General features: G+C 41.2%; 2 protein-coding genes across 12 annotated transcripts in view; one reads left to right on the plus strand and one right to left on the minus strand.

Moving 5' to 3' along the window:
- LOC106587536 (tubby protein) overlaps positions 1 to 2,937 on the plus strand; it is a 127,553-nt gene extending 124,616 nt beyond the window's left edge. For all 4 annotated transcript variants that reach the window (XM_045708687.1, XM_045708688.1, XM_045708689.1 and 1 more), the window contains one exon: positions 130 to 2,937. In XM_045708687.1, coding sequence (XP_045564643.1) covers positions 130 to 263 — 134 coding nt within the window. In that variant the 3' untranslated portion in view covers positions 264 to 2,937. The remainder of the gene's footprint in view (positions 1 to 129) is intronic.
- Positions 2,938 to 3,127: 190 nt separating this feature from the next.
- On the minus strand, positions 3,128 to 7,998 carry ric3a (RIC3 acetylcholine receptor chaperone a). Of its 8 annotated transcripts, none has more exons than XM_045708760.1 (7): positions 7,570 to 7,998; positions 6,745 to 6,980; positions 6,453 to 6,537; positions 5,546 to 5,636; positions 5,176 to 5,256; positions 4,534 to 4,688; positions 3,128 to 4,305 (listed from the first exon to the last, which is right to left on the minus strand). In XM_045708760.1, the coding sequence occupies exons 1-7, from the start codon at positions 7,685 to 7,687 to the stop codon at positions 3,659 to 3,661; spliced, it is 1,413 nt and encodes a 470-aa protein (XP_045564716.1). In that variant the 5' UTR covers positions 7,688 to 7,998; the 3' UTR covers positions 3,128 to 3,658. The 8 variants fall into 8 exon arrangements, with proteins under 8 accessions (XP_045564716.1, XP_014031482.1, XP_014031483.1 ...); XM_014176007.2 differs by having other exon boundaries at positions 4,534 to 4,691; XM_014176008.2 differs by having other exon boundaries at positions 5,546 to 5,639.
- Positions 7,999 to 15,195: the final 7,197 nt, after the last annotated feature.

The following is a 15,195-nucleotide window of genomic DNA, read 5'->3' on the forward strand; positions in this document are numbered from 1 at the left end:
TGTGTACGTCAAATAAATCAAATAAACTTTTATTTGAGTAATGATAGTTTATATTGTTTTATGTAACTAAAACCCCACATTTATCAAGTTATCACTTCTTCGTTTTCTGTTTCGTCCTCACCCCTTTAGCGGACTACATTGTGATGCAGTTTGGGCGGGTTGCGGAGGATGTATTCACTATGGACTACAACTACCCTATGTGTGCCCTCCAAGCCTTCGCCATTGCCCTCTCCAGCTTTGACAGCAAGCTGGCCTGTGAGTAGCAGCCACCCTCTCCCCTTTCCCCCCTGAGGAGCTACCTGCCCCTAACTGAAGGCCTACTCATGGGCCTCCATTAGTCCATCAGTCCCCTCACCAAGGGCTGCAGTTAATCCCGGGTCACCATGGGGACCCAACACTGTCCAAGAATCCCCCCTGGAATTTGCTTAAGCCGAGGATGGTGTGGAGGCACAAACTGTCCGCAAGAGTGTCTGTGAGTGTGTGTATGTGTTCTGGTGCTCCTTAGGAACCCTTCCAGTCTCTATTCTGGATAAGGATATGTCAATCAGTGGACAAGACAAGCACAAAGACCAATCCACTCTTGCATCTTAAGGCTCATTTTAATAGATCATGGTTTAAGTTAAACATGTAACAATGAATCCTGTTACTTTATGTATCCGTTTTGGAATTCTAACATTTATTTAATCATTAATTACTTTTCAATGAATAACATTTATTGCAAAAAAAAATGAACAACAGTTCATCGTCATGTTGAATTAGTTGAAGGAGTTTCATCGTAGTAATTAACCCCCACATGCCACCTTTAACTTATTCAATATTGGACTGGAAACCATTAGGTTACAAATTAGGACTCATTCAAGATTGAAAACGTAATTCAAGATAAAGCTCCTAACAAATAACACTTTAACTTCATAACTGTCACTAACATTACTCATTTGAACATCACATAACATTCACATCCATGTATGTGTTTATATTGTTATGTATTTATACATATCCACAACACAGGTAACTGCCAAAATAAAGGAAACACCAACATGAAGTGTCTTAATAAGGGGTTGGGTCACCACGAGCCAGAACAGCTTCAAATCACCTTTATATAGATTCTACAAGTATCTGGAACTATATTGGAGGGATGCGACACCATTCTTCCACGAGAAATTCCATAATTCGGTGTTTTGTTGATGGTGGTGGAAAACGCTGTCTCAGGCGCCACTCCAGAATCTCCCATAAGTGTTCAATTGGGTTGAGATCTGGTGACTGAGACACACATCCTTTAAACCCCCTATGTTCCTTGTAGATCACTCTTTCAGATAAACTGAGATCTCTTCTTCTAGCCATGGTAGCCAAAATAATGGGTAACTGGGCATTTTATACATGACCCTAAGAATGATGGGATGTTAATTGCTTAATTAACTGAGGAACCACACCTGTATGGAAGCACCTGCTTTCAATATACTTTGTATCCCTAATTTACTCAAGTGTTTTCTTTATTCTGGCAGTTACCTGTATGTTGTTCTTAATTAAGTGTGTCAATATCCTTAGTTTACAGTCATTGAATTTTTGTTTTTGAGCCTGAAGCACACAACATGATTGAAGGGAATATCTGTCATACCTACACACAGGATAAAAACAGATAGTTAGTCAATTGGACATGAACAGACCAGGTCAAGTCAAGGGCATGACACACAGTCTGTGCATCTTGTAAAACATCATATCACACTATCAAGTATGAGAATGTATAGGATGGTGCACTTTAACGACGTTTACAGTGTATGTGAAATAGCTGTACATATTGTGCCTTTGGAGAGAAAAATCTAATTTTATGCTTTATCAGATGTTCTCTCTCTGGGACGGGACTTTGTAATGCACCTGACCTGTCTGAGCCTGGGTTTCTTTGTTCTGCCTGCTTCCTCTCCCACCCTCTACTAGAAAAACACTTATTGAGGTGACGGGATTTGGTCCCTTTTCTATTTGGTTATATCTGATTATGTAATTTTCAGATTAGGAAGTCAATAAAGTCCGATTTTTTTTATATTAAATTCTCAACTCCCTGAATAAAATATGATTTACTAATTTGTCCCCAGGAATCTTAACAAATTATATTCAGTAATATAATGTACAGAATCTTGTATTGGCACAAGACCATGGGCATTGTGGTTTGCAGATGCACTCATATCTTCATCTGACATTATCAGTTTACACATTATCAGAGACCAAACCCCTCAGATATGGCAAGGATAGTAGCAGGCCTGCGTGTATTAACACACATACTAATCTCTCATGTTATCCTATATTGATATCATTCTCTATGAATCTGGCATTCCAGAGGATTTTTATTCTCCATATTTTTAGTTATTCAATAAATATCTTTACAGTCACTTCTTTTAAAAATATATTTTTTCTGACTTTATTGAACAGATAGAGAGGATGACAGTGGGGAAAGATAGAGAGTTTGTGTTAAAGGGCAGTAGGCTGTATTCAAACCTATGCTGATAATGTAGAAATGTGCTGGAGGCTGCGACATGACCACCTGGCCACTGTCCACATTTCTTGAGAGGCAAAAACCTTTCACAAAATATATGAAACTATATTTTATGGATATTAAGTGTAAAATGAAGGCAAACAACAATCTCTGATGAGGCAGCTCAATGCAAGTTGTGAAAAAGGGTCTACTTTAATCAACCATGATATTCCTGTTTATTAGTAATGTGTTCTAACTCTTCTGAATTTTTAGGCAAACTGCTGAGATCCTTGCAGAAAAAAATACTGTGCTTTTCATATCAAGTTTCTTTGTGTCCAAGAAATAAGGCCCTTTCATTCCATGAGTGTGTATAGTACTGGTTCACTGTAATGTAAAATGTGTACATTGTTCAATATACAGTGTTTGTAAACACAGTTCTGATTATGAAAAAAATAAAACTCCAATGAGTCAAACCTGTCATTTAGTCAAACAAGTCACATGCACCCACATCACTATGTATACTCTGACTGAACCCCTGAGATGTGTATGAAGTGATGATATGGTCAAAGAAGGACAAGACAGCTAGGACAGTGGACAGTGTCCGATGACAGTGGTTTGTTGGTACAGTGTATTCAACAGGAAAACAGGAGACTCAGATCCAACTCATGGACAATTCATTTTTTATTACGAATACATTCTGGCCTTAATAGTTGCTGGTTTGAATTTTTATTTAAAAAAATGATATTACCTTTTAATAGAATGTCCACTTTTAATAGATTTGAGATACAAAAGCTGGACTTAAATGAGTAAACAGAGGTAGATCATTCATGTGGGTCCCTGCTCTCTCTGTTTACAATCTATCCCAGAGGATACCAGGGTCTCTACAATGCTTGACTGACATATTGGAATAAGGTTAGAGTCAGATAGTTTGTCTGTCATCAAAGGACATGGTGAATTGTAGGTAAATGGTTTCCTTTAAAGCAGCATGAATATTAGGGTATTAGGTAGTCTAGTTAGGATCACAAAATTCACCCAGTGAGCAGCATCTTGTCTTGGGACGCAAGGAGACAGGATAGAAAACAGGGATTTGCATAAGGAGAGGTACATTCTTGGGAATATTCAAAACATTCAGTAAGGTCAAAGGGCTAGGGAGGCTAGTTTAGGATGAGTTAGTTTCCTTATTGACTCTGCCCACTATGTCTCTCTCCTGTTCCTCATCCTGAGAAAACTCCCAACTCCCAGCTTCCCAGCCATATCTGGTGGGGTGAAGCTGTCTGTCTCTTCAGACTGAGACAGAAGAATGTACTCTTCTTCTTCCATCTCTTCTTCTGCTTCTGCCTCTGGATTACTACAGACGTCACAACTAAAACTGAGAGCCTCGGCCTCCATCAGTGGGTCTTCTTCATCACCTACTTCTTCCTCTGTCTCATCCACTTGCTCCTCTTCCTCCTCCTCTTCCTCCCCTTCCTCATCCTCTTCTTCCTTCTCCTCTTCCTCCTCCTCTTTCACCTCTTCATACCTATATTCATAGACCGTATCCTGCTTAGGGTAGTGAAACACATCTTTGTGGTCGCTGAATCTGATTTGCTTTTTTACTCTGCTGGGACTACTACCCTTTTCTTCCAATTCTCCTTCAGGAGGTGGGGGCAGCCAGAGCTGCAGCTCCTCCTCCTCCTCCTCTACATCATCCTCCTCCTCATCCACCACCTCCTCAGCCAGGGCCTCAGCAGTGGGTATCTCTGAGTCAGCAGCAGGCTCCTCCAGGATGGTGATGGGGTCATAACTGCCGCTGCGTCTGCCACCGGGCTCCTCATACTGGGGGTAGGTCTCCTCAGGGTAGCCTGGAGAGAGAGACAGACATGGAATGACAGGGACACTCTACCAGAGGGGACAATCATAATATCAACTGTCTCAGACAGTCCAACATTTTGCTAACTTAGCTTAAGTGGAAAATGTATGTCATAGTTCTACAGAAGTACAGTAAATAATACTCAAAGCCTCATGTGAATATTATTTTCTGTATGGTGAGTGACCGAGAGGAGTCTGCCTGCTGTGTTGTGTTAACATACCCTCCCAGTCAGCTGTGTAGGGCACCATCTCAGCCTCCATCTCAGGTGTAGCCCCCTCCATCAGTCGTACCTCCTGCATCACCCGGCTGATCTTACTCAGCTTCCGCAGTAACTTCTCCTCCTGCTTGGATGCTCTTCTAACCTTGCTGCTAGTCCTGCTACATGCCACCAGAGAGCAGCAGAGAGGGGAAAGAAAAGGGGCCTCAATTAATACCAATGCGGTCCTTCTCCCATTCATACCACAGTGCTTTCATTCTGATCAAACGTTATCTATAGCCTGGAGATGATTCATTTCCACTTTGCTCATGATAACATTTTATGCCTTCCTGCAACACTTTCACAGATTACAAATGGTATGTCAAACACATTTTAATGGAATAGCTAAACACTGCCTCTAGGATGAGCAATATTAAGAAGTTATTGTGAAGAAGTGAAAAATGGCATGCAGAAATTAGTAATAGAGAGAAGTTAATATCTGAGATTTATCCTGAAAGGAGATATGTCTCAAAGTATTGGAAATCTACTCCAGTATTGGGTGAAAATGAAGAGAGACACTAACTGCATGTTATTGATTAATATACCCCTTTATTAAGAAAGATCAGAGTGAATATTGTTATCTGTTATTGGAGATCGAATATTCACCTTCCATGGATGGTGGCCCCAATCTCTGTGTAAAATAGGAGGCTTTTACATGTACATGCTTTCCTTCGAGTTGCATCAAATCTACAATGAAGTACAATCTTCATGAAGTACAAAATATACACTTGCATGGTGGGTAAGGGTGCGAACCAATAAAGATTGTCATGTTTTAACGGTTGGATCCGGACCAAAAAAATGAAATGGCACATGAGCAAAGGAATACCTGAATATGGGAGAGTTAATTAAAGAATTTGCACTTTCATTTTTATGTGGCGTCCACCCTGATTTATCCCTGAAATGGAGTCATTTCTTTGGCTCTTCTTAGATCTGGGCTGTGAGAAGTGGTGTGTAAATGGAAATATGGGACGTTTACCTGTCAGGAGTGCTGCTCCTTCTGGAGACAATCCTCTCCATCACCCTCTCTGTCTCCAGCAGCTTCTCCTGAAGCTGGGCCAGCTCATCATCTGCTGGGAGGGAAACATGGCAGTCAGGGATTTAAAGAGCAAACTCATGCATGCACGCGCACACACCATATCTAGAGTTGCTTTCCAATGTTGCAGAAAGCCTTGAGATTCAACATTCACTCTGCATGTTCAGTACTACACATTCAATACTCATTATTCATTTGAATCAACCATTGTGACTCAATGTTTCTTAATTATGGAAGGTGAGAGTGGCATTGACACAGAAGGACATGAATAGATTTCTATGCTGTCCCTGTCACATTGTGCCCCACCCCTACCCCCTTGGCATTCATTTGATGAATGGAGCTAAACCTCTTAGTGCTGATCCAAAATACATGCAGTTAATTGGTATTAGACACTGCTGGGCTGAAACAACATTACTTCTCATTGCTAATCCAGGTCTAACAAAGGCAGGGAACAAAGCTCCCTATGAATTGGACAGGATCCTAATCTACCTTATCATGGAGTTGCATAAATTGGAACTACTGATACATTCTTCAGGGGCCCTGACAAATGGAACGATCAAAACAATGAAACAATGAGGAAGTTGATTGAAAATAAGCCCTCAAAGTCATGAAAGAGGTGACTGTTAGAGAGGAGCTCATTTGTCAGATGACACATTTCTCCTCACAGGGTGTGCTATATCCTGCATTAGTCTTTCATCAGGGTGAATCATCACGGAATGTAGAACCTAAATGGTGTGTGTTACGGAGGTCAGGACTCTTATCAACTGCACTATGAGATAAAAGACATCATATACATCATCGTGTCATTCACAATGACCTAGCTATTAATGATGTGATGCGGTCTACTTACTCCTCTTCTTCTGCCAAGCTTCAGATGACATTGTAGGAAATCGGCATACCAGTTTAGTACTTTTTCCTTTAGGCCTAGTTGTCATCTGTGAATACAACAATGCATTTATGGTATACAAACCTAGTGATGTACTGGATGCACTGGACTCCTAGCTAGTATAGGTATTACATGGATGCTGTTAAAAACTGTAATAAAGTCTACATCCCTGCCTGCATGCATGATAACACCCCTTCTAAATAGTTTGTCTATCCATTTGACTGAGCCAGTCTAGGGTGGACATTGTGCAGCTTACCTTGAATATGATGAAGAGGATGTAGAGTAGGATTCCAAATCCGTAGATGGGAATGGCCTGGCTGATCAGATTGGATTTAGTGGCTCCTCGGATCTGAAGTGTGCCCATGCCTTTGACTTTAGCCAAGACCTCAGGGCTGTGGGGCCCAGAGTCATGACTCCCCTCCATCCACTGTCCGAGGCCCTCCTCTGGCATCTGTAGGCGATGCATCATGGGAGGATAATACCCAGGACCAACTAGGAATGAGAGCAGAGAGCACTGATCAACACACTAAGAAGAAGCCTGCAGCGTTCAATGTTATGCAAGTGGAATATTGCTCAGTATAGACGTTTGATATGAATGGTGGATTAATACATTTACTGAAACCAACACTGAACCCAGCATACCTCTGATAGATATAATAGGGGTGAAAGATACAGTATAATATATTATGTAGAGATGGTCACAATGAAGAACAGGAAAAACAAGACGTGACAAATTACAATGACTTTATTTGAGTGGTGTGGGAGTTCATAAAACTGGCAAGGGCAATGAGGAGTAGAACACAGAGGATAACCTTCTAGACTAAATATATGCATACACCCTGATGATGATAACAAAATTGTAGGCTATAATAACTTGCAGTTGTAGGCTATTGGTAAAAAAACATAGACATATGAAATGCTGTATTCGACAGTTACATGCAGTTACGTATTATACATTATCTAGCTTTGCTGGCAGGTTTGCAGATGGCTAGAACGATATGCAAAATATGGAATTATCTTCCAAGCATCAAAGCCGAGCTGCACAACAACAACAGAACGGATCAGTGATAAGCTGCCTTACCCTCGGGCTGCCCTACATCCTTCTTCCCTCTCGGTAAAAGCATTTTGGGAAGGAATAACGAAACACAGAGGACAGAGCAGGAAATCAGAGTAACCTTCTGCAGAGTAGTCATCGACATTTTGTCACAGATAAACTGTCCCAGAGATATTTGAGAAAGTAGAGAAAGGAGTATCTCTGGCTGAACATTAAGCCTCTGATCGTCACTAGTTACCACAACCACAAAGTCATAATTACGGCTACACCCCGCCCATTTCTACAATTTTTCTTCTTAAAATCTGATTTTAAACCTAACCTTAACCACACTGCTAACCTTACGCCTAACCGTAAATGTAGCCCAAAAAGCGAATTTTTACGATATAGTCCATTTTGACTCTCTTGCTGTGGTAACTATTGGAAACACCAAACCTCCTGCATCCTTCCTGATTTTACAGCTCGACGGAAGTGACCTGTTTTTGTTTTGGCTTTGTGATTGGTGTATTTTGATGCAGTTTACAGTAGTCATGGCTAGAAGGCATCCAGTTTTGGTCAAATTGACGTCAGATATTACATTTCGTAGCAGGTTAGGAGAATTTACGCAGCAGGTTAAGATTGGGAAAAGGGTTAGATGCTAATAATATATACTTTTGACGTTCATTTGACAAATACTGGATTCTATCTAGCAAGTCCTGCTTGCAGTCTCATCCACGAGAGTCATCATCCGCGGTCCAACATAGGCCGTACCGTGTAATTCTGAAGATATCCATCAGATGGCAGTGCAGGTTTAGCTATTGGAAAGGAACGCTGCCGCAACCTCGCTCTCCAACCAAGGTGCGTCACGAATTGAGGAGCAAATACAATTGGTCAGATTTCTGCAACTCATTTACCAATCACATGATGATTTGATTTGTATTCGAAACATGATTGGTCCATGAACCCACAGGAGGCAATTTGAAATGTATAAAAGCATCCTTCATTTTCTTGATCTGTAATCTAATTATAATGTAGGCTGATCAATGTGGGAGGAGCAATAGGAGGACAGGCTCATTATAATGGCTGTTTTTAGACTCAATCAGGCAATGCAATTTTCCCCCTTGTCCTTTAGTGTAATACTTTTTTAATCACTTCAGTATGATAAAACAACCTGTATGTCGAAACTTTTGCAGTTTTGACCAGGTGGGTCCATGCTATCCGGAATCCTTGGGACGTCCCTACCCCATTGAAGTTTACATTTGAAATGGTTAGACCGGCCAGGCCTGGGCAACTCCAGTCCTCGGGGGCCTGATAGGTGTCACACTTTTGCCCCAACCCCAGCTAACACACCCGATTCCAATTGCCCAGGCCTGCCGGGTTAGGGTTTAGGGTAGGGATGTCACACGGATCCCAGATAGCACTGACCGTCTCAGCTATTGGCAATTGTAATCAAGAGCGGGGTCAGTTACCCTGGGTATAAAGATGGCGGTTTCTGTTAGGTCTGTAAATTCCATTTTCCATGGCATAGGCTAGGCGGTACAGGGAGGACGGTCGAGCGGCCTATTATATTCCGAATTAAGAGCAGTAGGCCAGATTGTATATATTTATGACAAGTCACCCAACAAAATACCCACCCTACTCTAAACTTTACAGATATAGTTCCATATGGTTGATATTTCACATAGGCCTACAGTATCAGTCCTTCAGGAATATTGACAAAGGTCTCCCTGAGACAATGTTAGTCTAATCTCATTACCAAAGTTAGCCTACAGTAATTGTGTTTATTGTGCAATTATAATTTCCCAGGATGATTTATTTTATGTGATAGTTTTGTAGCCTGCGTAGGCGAAGCTAGCAGAGTTTAGTCCACTAAAGCTAGTGTCCAATATACCTTGGTTAGGGCCCACTCACTTTGTTTTATGAGTGTGAATGTATAGTTAGGCCACATGAGGTCTGTACATAGATTTATTAAAGCCATTACATTTTCCCTGAAAGGTGACATTTTGAGAAGGCATGCAAAGAAAGAAAACAATTGCAGTAATATCATTCTGAAGGTTGCCACCCTGTCTCTCACAGCAGTCTGTCATTGATCTCAGTCGGGCCGCATCAAAATACCTCCTGCAATGTGGTTTGGGAACACAAAGTAATCCTTGAACTTCACGCTTAGATTATAAACATAAAACACTCAGATCAAGTCCCCGTTAGTGTAAAGTGCATGGCCAGCATGGAATCAATGTACAGGAGCTCTCACAGGCATCTTTTGCTTACCTTTATTCAAGATATTATAATTTTACAATGTGCCGTTAAAGTCAAACCTTTATAGATCTTATAGGTCTTACCAATATTCGTGTTGAAATTAAATTAAGTGAAAACTGCCACCAGTGTACATTATTTGCCATGCACCCACCATCATCTTTTAATCCTGGGAAACAAATATGCATTTGTGTACCCTCTCTTGGAGGAATGGATTATGTGTAGATTATCTGTGCCAACCAGCAGATGATTTGAACAGAGATTACAGATGTTTAATATGGCAGATAGCGAACGATATGCTGAGAGTTTTTGGCACCACACACTTACTTCAAAGTACTGTGGATGTGCCATAGCATTTAACAATATCTGGGTATTATGGATTTCGTTCATTGTGATTCTAGGCATTAAATTGTGGGTATTTTGAAGAAAAGAGAGTTTAATTTTACCACTGTCACCCTCCCCCCATTTCACTTTTATTTTCCTATTATTCAAGTCAACTCAACTGTGAATTGGCTCAAAATGTATTTCCATATTTCCCATAATTGCAGTGTTGTTAAAATAAAACTTTGATGGTTCTCATGGAAACCCATAAGTACACATCACGCTGTGCAATTACTCAAAAAATAAAACCTGCTAATGTCAGAGTGGTGAAAATATCACAGTGCACTCCCATTTCCAAAATTCAACTGGGAAGTATTACATTTTGAATTCGACCACATGCATGCTCACAGACACATGGAAAAGCCGTTATGAGGAATGAAATACTAAGGTCTGTGGGTACATTTTGGACAGTGCCTTTGGTAATTTGCCTCTAGTTTGGACGATGCCATGCAGGAGGTATGTGTGAGAGTATGGCCAATTCACACTACATTGGTAATACTGGTAATACTAGGCAATACTGGTAATACTGGTAATACTGGTAATACTAGGCAATACTGGTAATACTGGTAATACATTGGTAATACTAGGCACTCTGCCTTTATCTGTTTACTGCACCTCTCTTATCCAGTCTTTAATTACTTAATTATTCTTCATTAGGCTCAATTAAAATACAATAGACTCGCTGCAGCAAAAGTCAGGCAATTTCTGCTCCCTCTCAGCAGTGTACAGTACAAAGCACAACAGAGGGAGGCTACCGTGCTTGCCCTTCTATATGTACTTGGAAAAATGAGTTTTTCATATTCCTTAGATGAAAGTCCTGGGTTCTCTTATTGTTATATTAACAGCAAAATGTAACACCGACTCTTATGAAATGTTCATGCTCCTCTATGTCTTGTGAGCAATAGATTCACATATATTGCAATCAACACACCAAACAAAATTGCTTTCAGAAATGGAAATTGTTTTCTTTCTCTATATTCATGCAAGTGATTTGCTGTGCAATGTCACCTTACTCAGTGGTAGCGCATAGCGGGCCCAGGTTTACGTCAAGTTGTTTTCCCTCCCCCTCTCTCTGCCTCTGTCTAAATCAGTCAATTTATTTCCAAATTGCAAGTTGAGTGTAGGAGCAAGGTTTTTTTTAGTGGTGGCGAAATATTAAATCAATGCACTCCTATATAAGGAGAAGGTTTAATTTTTTATTTGATATTGATGGGGATGAACCTGGCTTTGAGTGTCATGAAGGACACACTGTTACAAATCCCAGGCCTTTATATTCATAGAACAAAGACAGTTGTGAAAAGTGAATGAGGTGGATTAATGGAGTCGAAGGAGGATGCTGTGCTGTACAGCTAGGACAGTCCTTGAGTGGCTCTAGTGCTGCTGTTGTCAGACTTTATTTATTAGCATCACAAGAAGGACAGTTGCCACAATGCTTTGAATAATCCACTGGTAACAAATGACCATGGGATCAAATTTAAATGTGTGCTACCTTTATTATTATCCTCACCCAAAACATATACAGAAGTAATTTATTTTATTGAACCTTTATTTTAACAGGAAGTTCTCTTTCACAGATGAACCCTGTATACACATCAATACACATCAAATATTGGTGGACACATAGAGATAGAACAACTGTTATCTATGGATGGGCATTAGTGGCCGTTGCCAGCTATGACAGCAAGTGTGGTGATGATGATGAAGTAGGCCTTTTGTGCTGTTTCAGAGCTTGCATATGCGTATGCTCGTTAGCTTTCAAGAGTTGTTTACACCGGAGTCAGACCTGCAGCAGAGTTGTACAAGTGGTGGGACCCAACTCACTGGATGAGATTCTACTATACAGCATCTCCACCCAGACTTTAACGACAAAGACAAAGGGAAGGCTAGCTTCTTTTTCATCAACACATTCAGATAAACGTTCATTATTGGGAAAGAAACCAGGTCAGCAACAAAAAACAAATCAACATATCACATTCTAAAAACATTTTTTGTTAGGCTACATCTGGATGCTGCAATTGTAACATCTGCTGTGACAAAAATAGTAATTTATGCTTTCTGCATTTCCTTGAATGAAATCCTGGGGAACTAAAACAAGCTGTGTTTTATTCTGTTCTGTTTGTTTCACAGAGAGGAAGAGAGAGAGAGGATAATTACAACCGCTTGGCCTATCATTTTAAAGGTAAGCCATGGCTGATTGTCTTTTCACAGAGGGAATGAACAATTGATTAGCTTTGTTTGACATATAGAGTTACTCAGCTGTGAACTGTATCTGTGTCTTCCCCTTTGATTGTGTTAGCCCTGTGCTGGGCTCCAGAGGGGCGCGCCACCAGGGTGGAGCCGCCGCTGAAGTTCACCTGATACAACTTTGATCTTCACCAGCGGGGGTGCAGAGGATTTTATTTAAGGTGTCTCAGCATCTCCGTGGCATTGCGCTGTGTGAGGTACACAGTGAAATTTCAGGTTTATTTGCGCTATGCTGGATGTGTGCCCTTTCTCGCAAGTGCGCACACACACACACACACACACACACACACACACACACACACACACACTCACACACACACACACACACACACACACACACACACACACACACACACACACACACACACACACACACACACACACACACACACACACACACACACTAAACACACACACACTAAACACAAACACACAGATCATTGAACCCCCCTTGGTTCTGCTCCATCAGGGTTTTGCCCACAGCTCAGTGTGCCCACCCTTTGGCTGATAGGTACCTCTATCAGTACTGGAGGGCCTCATGGCTAATGCAGCACAGGTAATATACAGTCTTTGTCTATATGTTCACTCATCCTCTCTGTCTGTCTGATTCCAGGACTCCCTCTGCCATGTTGGTGAAATGGTGAATCACAGAGTGGTGAAGCTGTGCAGCTGCTGGGCTAGGAGCCTGCTGGACATAGTGAGGAGAGGAGAGTCTTTGTTATGGATGACCACAGACTGTTCTCATTTATCACCTATATACTGTTATACTATATGTGGCCCTTAAAGCATCTCAACCAGCTGAAATAGGCCGAGTCAAAGGAATGCAGTGTCTCAAAGCTTAGACTTTCTGTTATATAGTAGGCTCATGTACTATACTATAGCTCTGCTGGTCATTTTCTGTTGTGATGCCACTTGGTAAATGATATGCATTCTTTGCTGTCGCATTCATGAAGAAGACGATGTTGATGCCATTTACATTAAAATACTTTCTGTCTGGCATCAATATAGAAACTAAAACAAAGCATAAGAGACAACATACATTCTCTCTGATAATTACATGAATCACATACTGTATGTATTCTGATTCACTGTATATTCAGCTATGTTTATGATTGGGATTACTAAAGCATCTTTCTGTTGGAGCTTAAAGAACTTATAATGTTTTATTTCCAGTCAACAGCATGCTAGTTTTGTCTTATCAGTATTGAAATAGGGCAAATCGGCTGAATAGTATGTTGGGTACATTGATATACAGTATTGTATGTGTAATCAAACACTTTGAGTGTTTGTGTTAGTCTCAGATAAGATACCACTGTTGAAATATGACAAACAGGTCCAAACATTACAGAGCATTTTTTGTCGTTTCCTAATGGATGTTTTTATCTCTTTATATCAGATAATAGAGAACATTTACACCATGCACTACAAGGACCTGCGGAATGGAAGCTGGCATTTTGGTGAGTGTTCCAGTTCCTCCTATTTTTTAACCACTCTCTCTCTGGCAAGCATTTTACCACAGAAAATTAGGAAAGAAATCAAATCAAATTTATTTATATAGCCCTTCTTACATCAGCTGATATCTCACAGTGCTGTACAGAAACCCAGCCTAAAACCCCAAACAGCAAGCAATGCAGGTGTAGAAGCACGGTGGCTAGGAAAAACTCCCTAGAAAGGCCAAAACCTAGGAAGAAACCTAGAGAGGAACCAGGCTATGAGGGGTGGCCAGTCCTCTTCTGGCTGTGCCGGGTGGAGATTATAACAGAACATGGCCAAGATGTTCAAATGTTCATAGATGACCAGCATGGTCAAATAATAATAATCACAGTAGTTGTCGAGGGTGCAACAGGTCAGCACCTCAGGAGTAAATGTCAGTTGGCTTTTCATAGCCGATCATTGAGAGTATCTCTACCGCTCCTGCTGTCTCTAGAGAGTTGAAAACTGCATGTCTGGGACAGGTAGCACGTCCGGTGAACAGGTCAGGGTTCCATAGCCGTAGGCAGAACAGTTGAAACTGGAGCAGCAGCACGGCCAGGTGGACTGGGGACAGCAAGGAGTCATCATGCCAGGTAGTCCTGAGGCATGGTCCTAGGGCTCAGGTCCCCTGAGAGAGGGAAAGAAAGAAAGAGAGAATTAGAGAGAGCATACTTAAATTCACACAGGACACTTGAGAAATACTCCAGATATAACAGACTGACCCTAGCCCCCCGACACATAAACTACTGCAGCATAAATACTGGAGGCTGAGACAGGAGGGGTCAGGAGACACTGTGGCCCCATCCGATGATACCCCCGGACAGGGCCAAACAGGCAGGATGTAACCCCACCCACTTTTCCAAAGCACAGCCCCCACACCACTAGAGGGATATCTTCAACCACCAACTTACCATCCTGAGACAAAGCCGAGTATAGCCCGAGTATAGCCCATGAAACAGTTTGTCGCACTTCTGCTCCATCTGAGCACTCCATTTAAAGTAGTCTCTAGGCAGATAAACAGCAGAATGTCTCTCCCCTGTGTGTGCATGGCACCTTGAATGCCCTTAACCACTACTAATAGGAGATAATGATTAGTGGTCTGCGAAAAAGAGAGATTATTTTTGAATTCTTAACAAGTTAACTTTGTAGTGGAAGCACTTTATCCCTGAGGACAAACACCCTAAATGTTTGCAAAATATAATTAAGCCGAGGCATCTTTAAATGTCATTGCAGCCTGTGCCATGTTTCAAATTGTTCTGCATCAACAGAATTTAACGAGATGGCTAAGGAATCCATTTCCTGCAAGCATGTGATAAGCTACACATA

Source organism: Salmo salar, chromosome ssa26, assembly GCF_905237065.1.
Source record: "Salmo salar chromosome ssa26, Ssal_v3.1, whole genome shotgun sequence".
Taxonomy (NCBI): domain Eukaryota; kingdom Metazoa; phylum Chordata; class Actinopteri; order Salmoniformes; family Salmonidae; genus Salmo; species Salmo salar.

Coding starts and splice junctions, on each gene's coding strand:
- ric3a (XM_014176005.2), bottom strand. CDS start 7,687: ATGTCGATGACTACTCTGCAGAAGGTTACTCTGATTTCCTGCTCTGTC. Junction 6,981..7,569: donor GGATGTAGGGCAGCCCGAGG/GTAAGGCAGCTT, acceptor TCTCATTCCTAG/TTGGTCCTGGGTATTATCCT. Junction 5,640..6,452: donor AGCTTGGCAGAAGAAGAGGA/GTAAGTAGACCG, acceptor TTTCCCTCCCAG/CAGATGATGAGCTGGCCCAG.